At 43.8% G+C, this 18,213-nt stretch overlaps 1 protein-coding gene across 1 annotated transcript in view; it reads right to left on the bottom strand.

Annotated features, from left to right (window-relative positions):
• Positions 1-18,213, bottom strand: part of Epb41l3 (erythrocyte membrane protein band 4.1 like 3) — a 176,235-nt gene that overhangs the window by 17,562 nt on the left and 140,460 nt on the right. Inside the window, 4 exon segments of the mRNA XM_037210183.1 lie at positions 2,915-2,968; positions 11,478-11,698; positions 14,883-15,058; positions 16,289-16,386. Coding sequence (XP_037066078.1) covers positions 2,915-2,968; positions 11,478-11,698; positions 14,883-15,058; positions 16,289-16,386 — 549 coding nt within the window.

Genomic DNA, 18,213 nt, shown 5'->3' with positions numbered 1-18,213 from the left:
GTGTATGAGTGTTTGGCCTGCATGGATGTCTGTGCTGCTCTTGTGGGCCTCGTGCCTGTAGAGGCTAGAGGAGGTGTTGGATCCTCTGGAACTGCAGCCTCAGATGGTCATGAGCTTCCTGTGGGTGCTGGGAATCAACACTGAGTCTTCTGGAAGAGCAGCCAGCACTCTTAACCTGTGAGCCCTCTCTCTGGCCTCCACTTTGTTGTTGAGATAAGGGCACCCACTTCAGTTTATACAGCACTGGGATTACAGGTATGAACCACCACACCCAGCTGAACCTCTATGCTTAGAACAAGTTTTAGAGGAGAATAGACTGATACACAGGATAAGGAAGGAAGTATAAATAAGATCAATTACCATCAACAATACTGCTATATCTTTCTTTAAAACAAAACAGGGTAACTTTTTTTTTTTTTTAATTAAAAAGATACCCATTAAAAATATCTCACTGGCAATTCATTGTTCTTTCTTTTCCAGTTTGAAGGGCCTAGCTTATTCTTGGCCTACCATCGAGTATCAGTAACTGAGCAAGTGGGTCACGGCCCATGGGCCAGCACGGTAAGGTGTTTCTCACCACGGCTCTCCGACTCGCAGAACCTGGTCTTCAGGTCCTTGTGAGACCCAGAGTCAAATGACAGCTGAGAACAAGGTCATGCTCAAGCAAGTAGCTAAGCAGAGCGTTCCATCTGCCTACAGTTCAACATTTCATGTTTGTTTTGTTTTGTTTCTGTTGAGACAGAGTCTTGCTCTATTGCCCAGGCTGGACACACACACACACACACACACACACACACACACACACACACACACACACACTCTCAGCTTTCAAGCATTGGAATTACAGGTATGGACAGTCATGTCTTAGCTGGTCTCAGATTTCTTATCAGTCTATGGGGACCAAGGTGCTTTCCCTGCATATCCCCGAAGTGCAGTAATCCAGGGACATGAAGGGAAGGGAATGTGTACACAAGGGCAACAGGACACCCACCCACTGGTGACATGCTGGTTCACAGCTCTTTAGTTCATTTTTAGGTTTCACAGTGTACAAGATTATATAGGGGTACTCGCTTGCTTTAATGCTATGTAACAAATTTAAAAAGTGCTAGAGAGATTTAAGGCATTATTATTGAAACACTGCTCATGTTTACTAGAGATCAGGTTTGGGTATGATCTATTGAATGCACTAACCTGTGGCTACTTACAACTGCATGCTATCTACTGAATGTAGTAGTCTGTGGCTACTTAAAACTATCTCTTACAATTCAAGGTGCAGTTTTGTTTGGCAAAGGAAATGATTAGGCTGTTCACTTAGCCATGGCAGCTGAAGAAAATCTGGAAGATGCCGTCATGCTATTATCTTCTACTTTAAAATGCCATGATTTCTAAGCCACAGCATTCGAAAGGGAGAACTCTTATAAAATACCAAAGACATCGTTCAGTTAAGTGATATATGGATATTACTTACAGCATTTTTAGTTCTTCCCAAAAACTCAACTACAAAATATGGTTACTATTCAATTACGTAAAAAACAACACACGATCTAAAGTAAACTTGGTTACAAAGCAAAACTTAAATTCTAGCATTGTGAGAAATGAGCATCTCGATTTCCATCACTATATAAAACTACTGTTCCTACAGTGTTTAAAAAAAACATTGAAATATCTTTTAAACCACATGTCTGTGTGTGTGAGGGTATGCACACATGAGCACAGGTGCCTGTAGAGGCCACAAGCGTCGGATTCCACCAGAGCTGCCTGATGTGGGTGCTAGGATACAGTCTTAACTGCTGGACCATCACTCCAGTCCCACCTCCATAGTATTTTAATTGCTACTAATAGGGCAGGTTTTAAGAAAGACAAGCCACACACACACACACATTTAATATATCTTAAAGACTTAATTCAGGAGAAGGAATAGGGCACTGTTTGATTGCATTTTTTTTTTTTTTAAATTTGTCAGTTGCTTTAGAGAATTCATTTCCTGAGAGTGACTTGTATTATAGCCTGGGGCTCAGAAAAAAAGTGTTAAGAAGAAGTATTACTTTAATAAGTATTAGTTTGTCATGGGGGGGGAGAGGGGAGGTTTACAAATATATCTGTATCCGGCCAATAAGCTAATTCAATTATCCATGAGCCGTCTTCCTCCCTCGTCATGGCTAGCATATATAATCAGCCTCCATCCCAAATAGACGAATCGCCCTCCTCCTCCACCTCCCCTGGCTGTTGGAGTGGTTGTCTGCGCTTTACCCTGAAGCACCGCCCCTAATGAGGCAGCAGGTAACTGCTAGGTACCTGCCCCACCCTCTCCTGGGTGTGGCCCAGACCGGGACCCCTTAAGATCTGGGAAGAGTACCTGCTTGCTCCTTTTTTGCTACCTCGGTCTTGGATGCTGGTGCTGTGGATCAAGGCAGAACTCTTCTGAGCACTGCGTTGGACCGCGCCCCACCCTTCCTGGATTCCCTGACCAACTCAATTATTCTTGTTGTGAGTTCAACCCTGAATAAATTCCTTTGACCTTTGATAGCCTCCATGGAATTATCCCATTACCTGGCCCTCTTTCGTCCTTAAGGTACTGTCAATTAGGTAACTGTTTCTCAAAATGCAATCCTCAGATCAAGAGCCCAGTCATTTGGGAACTGGTTAGAGCTATCCATCCCCTGTTTCCTCAGCCCTTGAGAACCAGAAACACGAGGGGAGACTATTCGGCTCCCTCTGACCTACGTCGGAGTTTGAGAATCACTGGCTTAGGCAAAAACAAAAGAATCAATCAATCAATCAATCAATCAATCAGTTTTGGTTGAAAGTTGGCATTTCCTTCCAGTTCAGAATCAAATACAGAGAAACCTTGCACTCAGAGTCACCCACAATGCACCAGTGCTCGCAAACTCTCATGCTCAGTCTCCATCCTTACCTCGGTGGCGCTGGTCTCCCCATCAGCAGCCGTGTCTGTCCGTTCACTGTCAGTCTGTGGATCACAGAGGTAATCAGATCCAAGGAGGAAGCAGAGACAGAAAACAAACCCATCTGGTCAAACAGGGCACACACCGGTGGAACCATTCACTCCCCCACCCCTCTGGGGTCTATGGCATCCTACCTTCCCATCCTTCCCATGGGAGTATGGGTATGAGCAAAGCAAAGAGGAGGCAGAGCTTGGGGTCTTCAGCAGAGCCCCTCCGAGGTCAAGACCCGAGGCACACACACACAGTGGGCCGCCCTGACCTGTCTGCATTTACAGTTGAGAACATCAATTTGTCACCCCTCCCCCTTTCCACTGATGCCCCTAAAAGCTCTCCTAAAAATGCTGAACACACATCAAATGGAGGTTAATTTGTACGTATTTTACTCTAGTAATGCCACATTAGAAAAGCAAATGAATTTAGATGTATGCTAATAGCTACCATAACAGTCACTGGACTTTCAGCCCCTCATTTATACCATCGGATCATTTCCACCCACTATGACCACCAGGCTGTCTGCATTACCAGTTAATGATTAGAGCACACACTGGTGATTCACAGGCATCTATTTATATATATATATATATATATATATATTATATATATATATATATATATATATATATACCCATCATTTTCAAATAGCATTGCTAATGGGTAATAGCTCTGTTTTTCACTTTGCCCCACTCTCCAATATAAAGTCAAGTATGCATTTAGACATCTCATTGCAAAAGTTCCATTCAAATGATGCAGATGATAGTAATAATAATTGAAAAAATAGAAAGAGAAAGAGACATCTACTTTGAGACAAATCAAACAAAGCACAGCATTTGGCAGAACTAGGATTTTTTTTTGGGGGGGAGAATGATAAGAGCCCATTTCAGGGTTCACTTTTAATGTCTATGTGTTTTAATGTGTTGGGAGGGGTTTATGGTTTAAGACAAAAACTATGTATTGATGATGAGCCATCAATACAAACTGACTTTTCACCCATAAATTCCAACCAATTATTAGTACATCGCCCTCAGCCAAAGCCTTGTGAGTAGTATTTTGAAAGCGAGCATCTGAAGGAGAAGCTGTAGAGCTGTGGCTCTAAGCACAACTACGATGCATTCGGGATGTTAGAAATGGTGGCCAGGACGGTGTTTTGACACTATCCCAAAACTTTGACCTATTCCTAAAATAAAAGCAGTTGAATTGCACACGTGGTAGGTATGCTTGAGAATGGAGGGAAAAAGTTCAATAGATTTTTTTCATGACCTGAAAAATCACTTCACTTTAAAAAGTGGGGCAGGGGTGTCTATGAGTTCTCTTTTAGGAGTAAGGCATGACTATCATAATCCTATGGCCTCAACAACTGACAGCCGGGGGCGGGGGGGGGGGGGTCGTGGTTAGGATGAGTACAAAAGACAGAATAACTTGAAGATGTTTTCGGCCTTCAAGAAAATAAGAGCCACACATTTGGGTATCTTAATTAGCTGTGTCAAAACACATCTAATGTTGCTGAGGAAATTCTCTTTCAACTTTAGGAAGTCACCTTACAATTCTGAAATTTACTTTATGAACTTTCCAACATCTCAGCATTAGAGTTCAGCTGTAGGTAAGAGTAAGGGGTCCCGATGTCAGATTAAATATGTTCAAGTCCTTGCTTTTCAAATCCTTGCTTTTCAAAACATTACACCTATTTTAGAGTTTAACCCATTTTCTTCTTGGAAAATGGAGATAACAGCCGTATCTCTATTGTCTAAGGGATGGCTAACACGTTATGGAATTCCTGCCACACAGAACTATAAGTCGCCAATGATAACTGAACTATAATATATTGTTGGTTATGACTCTGATTCTCCTGGGTGTCAAATGTTGTTGGTCGTATCTAAACTCCCTCAGAACCTGAGTGCAGGGCAAGTGCCTGTAATGAGGCATGAGGACCAAAAAAAAAAAAAAAAAAAAAAAAGGTAGAATGGTCAATGTGATCAGATCCTATATTGAAAAAACTCATCTGTGGACTCTCCTAAGAAATTGCTGCTTTACAGTCTAATCTACCAACAAAATAATAATAATGGAATAAAGCAGTCTTGGTAGCAGCTGTTGCTTATACTGTATATTATTAGGAATATATAATATGTACCTGTGACTATAGAAAACAGTGAAAGGCCAGCATATCATGAATTATTGTATAATACCATCTTTCTACACTTTAAAGAAATGAATCAGTTGACAGATTCATTTGTCTTACATATTTGAATAAATCTCTTTTCTTCGTGTTATAAAAAAAATTACTCAGGAATTCACATGTAATGACATCCTATGCCATGGTAAACTAAATTTCTCTTAGTGCTTTGTGGAAGGTGGTCCGATAGTCTGCCTCTTGCCTGGCCATTCTGAAAGCGCAAGAGAAAGCCTGCTGGGCCAAGTGCTTTAGCAGCTGAAATGATGAAGTGTTTGTACGCTGGGTTTCGATTTTGAGAAAGGCAGTAACTGACGGACTCTCTACAACACAAGGACAATGCAAAAAGGGTCACTGTCAGTGATTTTGCCAAACAAAAGTGGCAGAGACAAACTGCCTTTTAAGAAGTCACCCAGTTTAGCTGCCAGGGCACTTGAGGCCTACAGAATAAAATAAGCCTTGTAAGTAAATGACATTTTAAGAAACGTGATGACCCAAATATATGAGTTCTTTAGCCTAAGCACCTGGGGTTAGGAGCCAACATTGAACAGGTGGCCAAATCCAAAGCCTGGTGGCAGGAGCGTTATGATGGGCCGGGGGAGACTGGACCAGAGGGACCTCTGCAGTGGCCAGTGCTGACTCACTGTCCGAGTCTGCAATACATAGGACAGCGAGGTCCGGGATGCTCCCATTCCGGCACCCACTATCTTAACACAGGGGCTGCTGTGATTTGCTTTGCTGATGTAATGCAGACATGCCCGAGTTTAACATTAGTTCTCATGCACCGACTCCAACAAGATGTAAACCCTGGATTAGGCACAATATCTGTGTGGTTAGCACTAGAATCGTTCAAACGGTAATTCAGAATTTAGAGAAGCGTAAACCAGGAATCTTTTTTTTTTTGCGGGGGGGAAGGGCGGTGGGAATTCATGTGAGCATGAGGACGGATTCCTCTGCTGAAGGAAGAGTGAGTTTCTCTAGAAGCCTACCAATGGTCTCTCAATAATGCTCTCTTCCTGACTGCAGCACGCTCGAGCCCTGCCCCACCTGATAACGTCACAAACTGAGAAAGTTGTACCAAAAGCCCGAGATCTAAAGTGGTTCCCAAAGTCTGTTGCAGCAGAAACATCATTATCTCTTAATGCGGACACAGCAAGAACCCGGAAAAGGACACTTAGGCAGTACTGAATGGAAAACCCTGGGCTCCCCTTTAAAGCACCTTGGAGACCATTCACGTTTCCCCCATCGCTGCTCAAGAACAGCCAGAGTGCCACTAAATATAGGCACTGGCCCATTTTAGCAGCGCCATACACTAATGGGGGCAGGTCAAATTATGACTTTCTAACTAAGCGCGGAACCGAACAGACGTTCTTTTCTTTTTTCTTTCTTTCGTTCTTTCTTTCTTTTTTTTTTTTTGAACAGTGCTGCTTTGACTGTGTTTTCTTCTAACGCGAGGAGTCCTGGGCTTATCTCCTGTCACGTAAAGTGCTTGCTTTGTGGGAAGAGGCAAGCTTGGGGCTCCTAGGGAGAGGTGCAGGAGAGTGAAGACATGACAGCCGGCGCCCCTGGGGGTCAGCCTCTCTTCTCCTCCTTGCACTCTGACTGAAGTCCTTAAAAAAGGGAAGCTGCTGTACTGTTCCCGCAGCCATGGGGCCCGCAGGGAGGAGAGCGATTAAGAGGGAAAGCTGCTAGTTACATCACTCACCTAGTGGCTGGGGTGAGGGAGATGGACAGGCTAGAAGGTCAGGTTCTCTCGCTTTACAAGAATACCTGCCCAAGGGCAAGAGACGTTAAGCCAATTCCCTGGCTGTACCACACTACAGAATGTGGACACTGGGGTCTTAGGCTGCTGTCTGATACATACACAAGTATGGCCAGCGTAAGAGAGGGAAAAAAAAAATCTCAAATAAATGTTGTCCTGACATTTTTTGGACGCCACAGCGCTACGTATTTGGTTCTTTCTGGTCCTGCTTCTGGCTGTACCCATGAGTGATGATGTCACGTGACAGCTATAAACTGTTGCAGGCATTCCTTCTGTCAACAATGAGAACTTACATCTAACAGGGGCGTGGAAGCATCTTGCATCCTAGGGGGATGAGAAACGGGAAATCTGGGAAAGCTACTTGGACACGATGTTATTTAACCTTTAGCACGCTCACTTGGTCACTCCAACTGTATCTGTATTTTATTTAAGTTGCAAGCTACTTATTTGTATTATATGAGATATAACTTACTAGGTGATAACTGAGCAGAATCTGTAGCGAATGAGTTGTTTGAAATTGAGTTCTGGCTGAGTCCTTAGCCCGTGCAGAACTCAGTGGGTAGCAGAATGATGACAGTTGGCTATAGACTGCTACATCCACATGGTGTTGTGCCTAACCCTGGGGCCTGGCTTGGACTCCCCAACACAAAAACCCTCAACATAGTGGCACAGACAATAAATGAGGCTCTGAAAGTAGGACCACTATCGCAGCAGCCAGCTAACACTGGATCGGACTGAAGCACGGAACACGCAGGGAAAGTGTGTTCTATGCTGAGGTACACACCTCTTCCTCTGAACTGTCACTCGGGTCATTGTCTAGGGAGGCGCTCAAGGAGGCCGCCTTGGGCTCCAGGTAGCAGAGGCACAGAGCCAGAGGGAAGGAGAGAGTGAGGGCGTATGGCACTGAGAAGGAGGCAGACAGCAGGAAGAAGAAGATGAAGAGGAAGCAGGGGAGGAGGGAGGGTGAACGGATGGGCAGGAAGTACTGCCAGCTCTGGGGCAGGAGGTTGGTTTCAGACAGGTTGGGGAAGGAGAGGTACCCGTCATCGTCGAGGAGGGAGGGGAATGACTCAGGGAGCTGTAAGGAGAAGGAGAACAGTGTGGCTCCTTTTCGAGTCTGCTGCCTGTAACTAAATGCCACATCTTGGTCCCCTAAGTAAGCCATCCCCTGGCCATCAGACTCCAAGGCTGGCTCAGCTTTAGGCAGCACAGGACCTGTCAAGGGGTTTTCATTCTCCTTACACCTCCTGCGGAGCTCTGTGGGAGAGGAGGGTCAAGATGGGCTGATGGGGTAATGACGACGACGAGGGGCATGAGTCAGTGCCATGCCCAGGTGACTGGATGTGAAAGAGACAGAGGAAGACAGGAAGCAGTAAACATGGATGCAAAGGGACAAAAAGAAAAAGCTCAATTAGTCAACTTTCTCATGGGCATCAACATAAAATTCGCAAAACACGAGTTTTAAAGTAGTCATGCCGCGTGGCAGCGACGCTGAGGAGGACTCTGGCTGTCCCCGTAGACCTCCATACACAGGCTGAGATGTTGTCAAAAGTCAGAACAGCCGTCACTGTGAAGAATCCCACAGAAACGCGTCCAAGAGCAAACAACTCTAATAAATGAAAACCAAGACTTTCAACGCCACCCTCCTGGTCTCCAGGTAACAGCACATCTGCTCCACTGCTCAGCTGGACTCAACATGGAAATGAAATACAATTCGAATTCTGATTGGGTTCAAAAAAAATTTCCAGTCACCTTCCTTTGCTTGGTGAGCCAATTATATCCCAAACTGGTGGGTATCCTAATCAGGAAGTTTCTGGCCCCGCTCTGTCTAAGGGGAGCGGCAGTGAGCATTTCAGGATCTCTGGTTCCCACAGAGAAGTTCCTCTGATTCATCTATGTGCATTTTTTATCTAGGCTTCTTTATCTAGGTGGCTAAACAGGGCTTCAGCTCTTACCAGTGGTTTAAGGAAGCAAACAAGCAATACACATAAATAAATAAATAAAATAAAATAAAGAGGTTTTCCTGGAACATGGTTTCTATGTGTTTGGTTTCTGCTACATATGGTCTACAAATAATGGAAAGATGCAATTTCTCAGCCTCCTGATTTCTCCAAACATAAAGGGTATGTTTACAACTGAGGTCTGAATCTTTCATACAATTGATAAAGCATGCATTCCCACCGAAGTGCTCCCTATGAGCTCTTGCTTTCGTGAGATTTGGAGAATCGACTCCATTTTCTGGGATGCTGGCAGTCTCAATGGCCAAAGCCAGAAGCAAGAAATCCCTGAACAGGCTGGGGCAAAGCACTGGGGCTCATATACCATGATAAGTTCAAGGCCAGGGCATGTGGAGTTTGAGATAGCCTTCTTCAGGGCCCCCCTGCTGTGTGTGTGTGTGTGTGTGTGTGTGTGTGTGTGTGTCTGTGTCTGTGTGTGTGTGTGTCTGTGTGTCTGTGTGTGCGCACACGTGCTTGTGTGTTACCTAGCAGCTTGAGAGCATGAAAATTACTCAGTCTACTTGGTGGTGGTTATCCAATCTTAGAGAGAAGTGATAAAAATAGCAACCAAGGGGAAGAAAATGCACAGATAAAATCACATTTGAGGCATGAGGGATGGATAGAGACAATGTCCAGGTAAAAGTTTATCTGGATAGGTCAGCCTTTGAAATGTCCCTCTGATACTCACGCTCGACATTAAACATTGTATCCTAAACAGGGATCTGCACACATCTCATTCAGCCAAGGATAATGCAGACATGACAAGCGGCCCACTCTCCCTAGGCAGTGAGACATTGTCACAGCAACATGACCCTCCCCAGGCAGCCTGGGAAACAGTCTTTAAACATTATTTCCAGCAGTGCGTTTTCATTTGGGTTCAAAATCAAGCATCCTCTAATGTAGCTTTTTGAAGATGGGAAAGAATAAGATTATGGTTTTATCTTCTGTGCCGTGTATTAAAGTGCTTTCGGAAAGACAGCTTTGTGGTGGAGAAATAAAGACAGCCAGTACCCGTTAGTCCTAGATCTCAGCTATAGCCTTCTGGAAGACTCTGCTGAAAGGTCGTCTTCCGGGGGACTGGGGTTATGAAGGTATCCCCAGGACAACAATGGCACAGAGCGAGATGGATGGGTGCTGCTTCTTCCTACATGTAAAGGTCACAGGATGGCTTTTCAAAAAACAAAATAAAAAAAGGAAACCTGGACCTACTTTGGAAGCAAACATAGAACCCCCTCCCTTTTTTTTTGTCTGTCGTCTAAGTGCACTTTATAGCCATGAGCATCATTGGTAGGCATTGGTCGTCTCAGGAAAACCTGGAACAACTAGGGGTAAGAAGTATCCACGTTTGCATTCCAGGTGGATTATCTCCCCTCCTCCCCACCATGTCCCAGTTATAAGATCTGACATGGGTTTAAGTGATGAGAAGAATGTAAAAGCCAAATTTAGAACCAAGCACATTTGGACAGAGGAAGTGATCTGAAGGCCCTGGCCATCATTTCTCACTCTGTGCTGATTTTTGTGTTTGGAAAACAAAGAATCCATCCCTTTTAAAAGGAAGAGCAGAATGATAGACTGGGTAATCTGAAATATTTCATCTAATATAGAAAGTGTTTATTTACTCTGTTTAGGTTTTTGAGGTGCTGGGTATTAAACTAATGGTCTACACACGCTAAGCCATGTTCTCAGAAGTAGAAGCAGATATCACTTCTCTGATGAGCTACCTGCTTACGAGGCTGTCGAACTTTTATGGGAAGAAGCCCTGTGAGGTCTCAGACCCTGTTTTTTTTTTAAGAACATTTCTATGCAACAGTGCACCAGGGAATGAAACGCACTTGCAGTTCAGGGTAACCCAGAGGCTGTAAGATGGCTCATTTCCCATGCCCCCTCTCTGTGCGCCTTGTCCATTACAGGGGGCTTTCCGTTCCCATCGTTGCTATGCACGAGCCTCCCAGATATGCTCAGTTTCAAACTGCTTTGCTAGGAAGTTGCTATAATATTGGACCACTAGAAATCAATCTGAAACTGAAAACTAGTATTTAAGGAGTTTAATTTGGGGGAAGTGACGTCATAACCTGCAATGAATGAAAATTGCTATTGTGTCAAATTCGCTTTTCTCTTTCATTGCGACAGGTCACTTCTGGGCAGATCAGATTGTAGTTAGAAGACTAAGAGGTCAGACATAAACACTGGTTATGGTCACTCAGTGCACATGTCTAAGAAAACCTACCTACCATTCTGGGTAGGAGAACAGGGCCAGAAACAGACAATAGTTTTAGCAACAGTAGTAAAATGTGAGTCCAAACAGAAAAAAAGTACTGCACCATCCAAAATACTTTTTAAAGAGATCCATCCAGAACAGCTGTTGAAAGTCTTGTAAAACACATTCCTTATTAAAATTTTCCAAAAGGTTAAGAAAACAACTTTAAGAGAATATGCTGAAATAATAATAACAACGTAAAACCCGACATGAATCTGACCAGTGCTGGAGCCTGAATGCTCCTCCACCTTAAACCCCCCTGGTCTACCATCCCAGAACCATGGAGCTATGAGTAAAGGCTGGAGCAGCTCTAGGAGGCAGCCGGGAGCTGTACCTTTCCCTCATGCCGGAGGGCTGTGACGGGGGTGGCTTCCTCGGCCTTCCTCCTCCTGTCCTCCTCCTCACCATGCTCCTCTTCAGCCTTTTTCTCTGGAGTCACAGTGGTGATCAAGTTGGTCTGAGAGATGCCCTTTGTTGTGGCGTACTGGCCTGTGCCAACCTCTGCAGCGGACATAGAATCCTTCATGTATATTTCATGGTTTTCATTCACTGATGCTAAAAGCAAATACAATCGGGGGAAATAAAATCCCAAAGAGTTAAGTCAGAAGACGGAACGACAAATGCCACACTGTGCCTTTACTAGGAGAAAAAACACCAGTATCAAATATTGGGCTGGTTCGCGCAAGGCAAAGGAGAGCTGCAGGGACTTGCATCCAAGCACTATCCTTTCTGCATCACCTGGACCAGTGCTTTAACAATGATTTAAATGTCCATGTCTTGAACCCTAGAATAAGGCTTAGCATTCTCATACTCTCTGGTGAGGGTGGGGAGGAGCTGGAGGAGAGGAGAGTGGTTTTACCCCCAAGAGCACTGGCTGGGCACTCAAACCAGATTCATCCTAAGTTCAACAATTTGCAGCAGTATTTCCAGCAAATACTCTAACCACTTGACTTTGACCATATCCACGGGAGAGTCATTCATCAAAGGAGCAATGGATTATTTCTATTATTTTCCAATGTTGAAAAGTTCACCCCCCCTTACAATACAAAAGCCTAAAGCATAGGAATAAAATGTAATAATTTTGGAAGAGATTATAAAATTTAGAAGGGCATTCCTCTCAGTTGACATAAGGAAATGTTTTAATTTCCATTGCATTTGAAAGAGACTGTCACAAGGATATGTAAACACATTCATTCTCATCTCTGCTGTTTGGGGAAAACAAGACAAATGTTTCTAGCAAGCAAAACCATGCAGAGGCCGAACATGTGAGCACAGGGATGTGAGCATCAGGCCCTCATCCCAGCTAAACCCATGCAGAGGCCGAACATGTGAGCACAGGAATGTGAGCATCAGGCCCTCATCCCAGCTAAACCCATGCAGAGGCCGAACATGTGAGCACAGGGATGTGAGCATCAGCCCTCATCCCAGCTATTGTCTTAGTAAAAGATGCTTCATTCAGTTTTAGTGCTTAATTCAGATCAATTTTAAATTTTGCTAGTCAATTTTTTAGGGCTTAGATATCATAAAAAGACACTGAAATTTATACACACTTCTTTTCAAATACCCCAAGATGAAAAGCTCACATGAGACACAGTTTATTATTATTATTATTATTATTATTATTATTATTATTATTATTTTAGCAGCCGGTGATGCTGTTATTTACAGGCTGCTGTCTTGTGAAAAAGCAGTTTAATGTTCCAACATGCAGACATGGCACCCGGCTCCGCAGCAGAAAACACACTAGAATTGGCAGGGCAACAAAGAGCGAGACAACACATACGAACATCACTTTCGGCCAGAAAGGAAGAGACAGCGCGGTATTAGTACATTGATCTCACAATTGTCTTCTGTTTGTTCAACAGTCATTTTCACACAAAGACCACGAGGAAAGCAACCTGACAACAACTGTATTCTCTCGGGTGCATGTCACTGAACAAAGTAGGTGGTATTCAGCAGAAAGAAAGGCAGGATTCTACAGAAGTTCCTCAAATATTGACTTAGAGAACATACAAATTGTTAGCATAGTCTCTAAAGAGCAGAAAGAAAAGCTCTGGCTGTAACACAGAGATCTTCATGTCTTAATCCAACTGCAAATGGTCTTGGGTCTAGAAATATCGGAAGATTCAGAACAGCAGCATTCTCTCTCGACATCTATTATGGATTGTTCCTGCACATCTCTGAATACTTAATTTGTAGATGCTCGAGTCCCTTACAGAGAATGACACTCTTTCTACATACAATCTGTGCACACCTGGATATAGTGTTTAAACTATCTCTACTGTTTTTAATACCCACCACTATGGGAATAATATGTAAGTAGCTATCACATTGTATTAGAGAATGATAAAAGAAAACAGTTTTTGTGCAATCAGTATAGATGTGATTGTTTTTTAAGGGGAAGAAATACTGGGGGTGTTGCTGTTATCTATCAGCTGTCTGTCTGTCTATCATCATCTATCAGCTGGGGACAGAACTGAACCTAGGGTCCTGGGCCTACTTAGCAAGTTAAATCCCCACCCACCCTGGAGTCTCTCATATTTTCAACCCACATTGTCAATTTACATTTGGTTGACCATAGAGTCAGAAACTTCGAATATGAAGGCTGATTATAATTAATGTTCTGGCCAGCCTACAAAGCCTCTAAGAATGATTATCAGCATAGTTATAGTGGCAATTTTATCAACACCAAGAATGCTTCCCATACATCATCTTTACTCTCCATAACAACCCTGTTGAAGGAGGGAGGTCTTATGTCCATTTTCACATGACTAAAACCGAGGGCCACACAGCCTGGGCGTTAGTGTGCATTTTCCTATGTGTCTTGAGGAGTATTGTTTCTATACCTGTAGCAATATATACAGCACAGCACTCACAGTACAAGCATGGCTGCTTCTTAATCAGGGGATGTGGGGAATGGATTGAGGGGAGCTGAGACCCAATAAGGAGCGGTTGAAAAAAACAGGTGGGTAAAGAGGGCCCCAGGCAATCTAATTTTTCCCTTTTCATTTAGGTTTACCTATTAAAATTGTGCACACCTTTCAGAATTGTCTAATTCTTTATTCATTCAGGATGAGTCTTCCATGCATCAGCCAATCCAGGGCCAGGTGCTGAATTAGATGCCCACAACCAGGTCCTAAGTGCCATTATTGCTGGCATGATCTGGAGCAAAAAGCATAGCTCTCTGCTGTGAAGGATAATGCCACAAACTGTAGACAATACCACCCCTCCTGAAAACTCAAGGTTAAGCTCACCCTTAGGTGAGCTGATGGGTCATCTGGGGCTACACCTGTTTGGCCAGACAGTAGACAGGGGCATTCACTACAGCCATGCTTTCTCCCACTTATCACAAGCTGACTGATAATTTTCATTCTCTCTAATTTTTAAAAAACAGAGATGTATTTTTAACTTCTAGTTTTCTTCCTGTTACTCCTTAAAAACCTGCCTGGAAGAAAACTGAACTCTAGGGTGTATGAGTTCTGTATTTAGAATGAAGACATCTTCCCCAAGGTTCAGTCTGCTAAAGACAAGATCCTTATCCCCCAAGTACTGACATACCCCAACATGAACTCACAGTAAAACAGACTGACACAGATAGGTTTTGGAGATGAGAATGTTCAAAACCTGCCATTCAGCTGCTCAGATCCACATGACGTCATTTCTCAGAGTTTACCCAAAGCTCATGGTCATTTCACATGCCCTGCTGTCGAGTTATGGAGAGCCAGTTAGCAATGCCTACCTCCGTCCAAGCTGCGAGACATGGTGTAACGTTTGCTGGATGAGCGTTCGAAGTAAGGCGCCGGGCGGTCTATCAACGCACTGGCTCTTCTCGTTTGTGCCTGAGTTCTGCCGCTGTAACGGAACTTGGAGCCCAAGGTCAGGAATTTCTTTGGAGGTGCTTCTGGTAGCAATAGTCTAAAGGCATTAAGAAAACACCAAAAGAAAAAAGCTAAGTCACGCCCAGGTGGTGTTTAAAGCCGATTGCTTTGCTTTCTGTGCTAAAAGTTCAATACACTTGTGAGTAAATGAATCTGAGTTTCATTTTTAATTTTAGGAAACACAATGTGTATTAAGTAGGGATGTTATACAGAAGTTGAAGAAAAATGGAGGGTTGGGCAGAAGAGAGAGAGAGAGGAATATTCAGGGGATATAGCTTGGTGGTAGAATGCTTGCCTAGCATGCCAAGGCCTTGGGTTCTATCATTAGCACTACAAAAAAAAAAAAAAAAAAAAAAAAAAAGATACAAGAAATATTGTTGGGTATGCTGGTACATGCCAGTAATCTTAGCATTTGTGATCAGAAGTTCAAGGTCATCCTTAGCTACATAGTGAGTTCAAGGTCAACTGGGGCTATAAGAGACCTTGTTTCCAAAACACACACACACACACACACACACACACACACACACACACACACACACACACACATGCACGAACATGCACACGCAAGTAACAGATAGGATACTTGAAAACTATGAAATAAAATGATGAAAACACATGATAATAAAGACAGGTCAAGAGTGGATGATACAAGATACATTAAGGAAAATTCTTGAGATTAAGTCAGATGTCCTTTGAGGGTTTCTATCAAGGAGCATGGCGTGAGCTGGGTATGGGAGCATAGGCCTAGGATCCCAGCTCTCAGGAGAGTGAGGGAGGTGGATTGGGAGCCTCAGGATAGCTTGCACTGTATAGTGAGGCTGTGTCTCAAAATAGAAACGAAGGGGGATGCCACACAAGCATGAGAACCTGAGTTCGGGTTCCCAGCACCAACTTAAGCCTGGGCAGGGTAGATCCTGTAACATAAGCATGTCTATAGGGACGTGGGAATACAGACAGGGGGTCCAGCCTGGTGTAGGCAGCAGTGAACCACAGACCCTGTCTTAAACACAGTGGGAGGTGAGGACGGATACCCAAGGATGTCCTTTGACCTCTATGTATACAGTGGCATGCATGCACCTGTGTTGTAGACCCCACCCCCCACAGAGGAAAGACAGAGGGACAAAGAGGAGAAAGAATGATCATTGTGACTACAGGAACAGAAAGGGTCCATGATATTTTCCTCTACAACTTTTTCTTCCCTAGAATAAGTGGCCCCAACTGTTCAAAATTTTGTTAGGAAGAAACCCAAATATTCACTCCCTACCTGAAAAATGTATGGTGCTCCACACACACTTTCCAGAGGCGCTTGGCAGCTCGGTGGTTCGGCAATTTGAACCCAATGGTGCTTTCAAACTGTTCGAACTAAAAATTTAAAAAACACAGGAAAGATTAAAGTTCGGTTCGGTATTTTATAAATAAAATCTCTGCCGATAATTTACAGACTTACAGCCCATCCTAATTCTTTTTGTTACTTACTGAGTCGGCTGTTATGTGCAGAATTCACACCAGGAATCCACCCACTTTTAAACAATCTTTTAATCTATCACCTTAAAATGCCTGAAGTGTGGTTGATTGTCAACATTCTGTGCAAACATCCATTTTACAAAATCTAGACTCAAATCAGGAAGACACATGGATTCCCTCCAGAGATCAATTCATCCTGATCTCACCAAGTTTTGTTTGCAGGTTTTGTCAGTGGTGGGAGGGCTTGAATTAAAAATGCTCAGAAATTAACACAGATGTAGAAATAATCTACTGCAGACATAGGAATAACATTTCCTCCTAGTACCTACTTGGAAATATGTATCCTTTCTCCATAGTTGATGATTTGATATTGCTGCGGTTCCCCGTCTGTTTTATAGTACTGACTGCTAACATCTCTCTGTATTATACACTACAGACTGGCAGAGCACATGTTCTTATTTCCCAACTTGTTGAGAATCTTCAGATGATCCTCTGTCGGTCCTTTAAGCTTTCAAGATGAAATATCTGTCCTGCTGTATCATGCTTTAGTATCATTACAGCTCCACAGTCAGCTTCCGGTGTATGCAGGCATCGTACCTCAGGCCAGCAGAGGGCCCCCTTACACATAAAGGCTTAATCCAAAGAGTGCAGAACAACTGGACTGTTGATATCAACAGCCAATGTAATTCATGTGGCAAAGCGCCAAGGTGAGGGGATCCCATAAGCATGCACGTGAGATATGATTCCCACTGACCTTTTTTCCTGTTTGCCGAAGCAACTGGGGGAACTGGGAAAAAAGTCAGAAGTTGCCTTCCCCGGTTTCATACTTGCTTCGGCCATTCCTGCAGCGGTAGTTGGAAAAACTGCTGTGGTCCGAAGGTCCCAGTAAGTACTGTGGCTGTTGACTAAATACTTTTAGTCCTGAATCTAACATCTCAGAGCAGGACACCTGTGCCCTGGGCCAGGGGCTGTCGAGTCAGCTCATTCTCTGTACAAGATGCAGGGAGGAATTTCTCTCCTCTTGCTTAAAAATTTCCATTTTTTTACGGTCATATAATAATTGCACCTATTTCTGGAGTGTATCATGGAATTTCAAAGGACACACAAGGTGATGACCAGATCAGGGACGTTGAGCCTTTGTGCCACCTCAAAGGTGTGCATGACTTAATGCTGGGAATATTTCAAATCATCCCTACTAAGTGTTTTAAAGATTCATTGTCAACTCTATTCACCTACCGAGCTGCAGAGCACTGGACACACTCCTCCTCCTACCAAGGGCAGCCTTACCCGGTAGCCATATTCTTTCCAACCCAGCTCCCCCTTCCAGCCTCTGAAAAGCCTCGCTCCTCTCAACACTTCTAGCTGCTCATTAGTGGGGACAGATCAGCTTTCTGCTGCCCCTTAGCACAGGATGAGAGGCCCCCAATCTACCAATGTTCTCCCTGCTCTGGTTAGTACCTGCAGAGCTTACCTGCCACTGACAACTTTTAACTCAAATATGAGTACGAGGGATAAAAGTTTCTTTGTAACTGTTTCTGCCAGGACCAAACCCTTACTTGCCCTCTTCTGTACTTTACAACAAGGAACTATCCCCTGCCACCTCTGATAGCTCACTAGCACTCACCTTAATGCACCATGGCAGGTGCTCTGTGGGAGCCCACAAAAGCTTCCTAGTGAGATCTGAGCTTGCTTTACACAGCAGGGCTGCAGCAGGGGATGGCTTGA

This window comes from Peromyscus leucopus, chromosome 13 (assembly GCF_004664715.2).
Source record: "Peromyscus leucopus breed LL Stock chromosome 13, UCI_PerLeu_2.1, whole genome shotgun sequence".
NCBI lineage: Eukaryota > Metazoa > Chordata > Mammalia > Rodentia > Cricetidae > Peromyscus > Peromyscus leucopus.
Note: the sequence above shows the minus strand (reverse complement) of the source record. Positions and strands in the feature narration are given on the sequence as shown.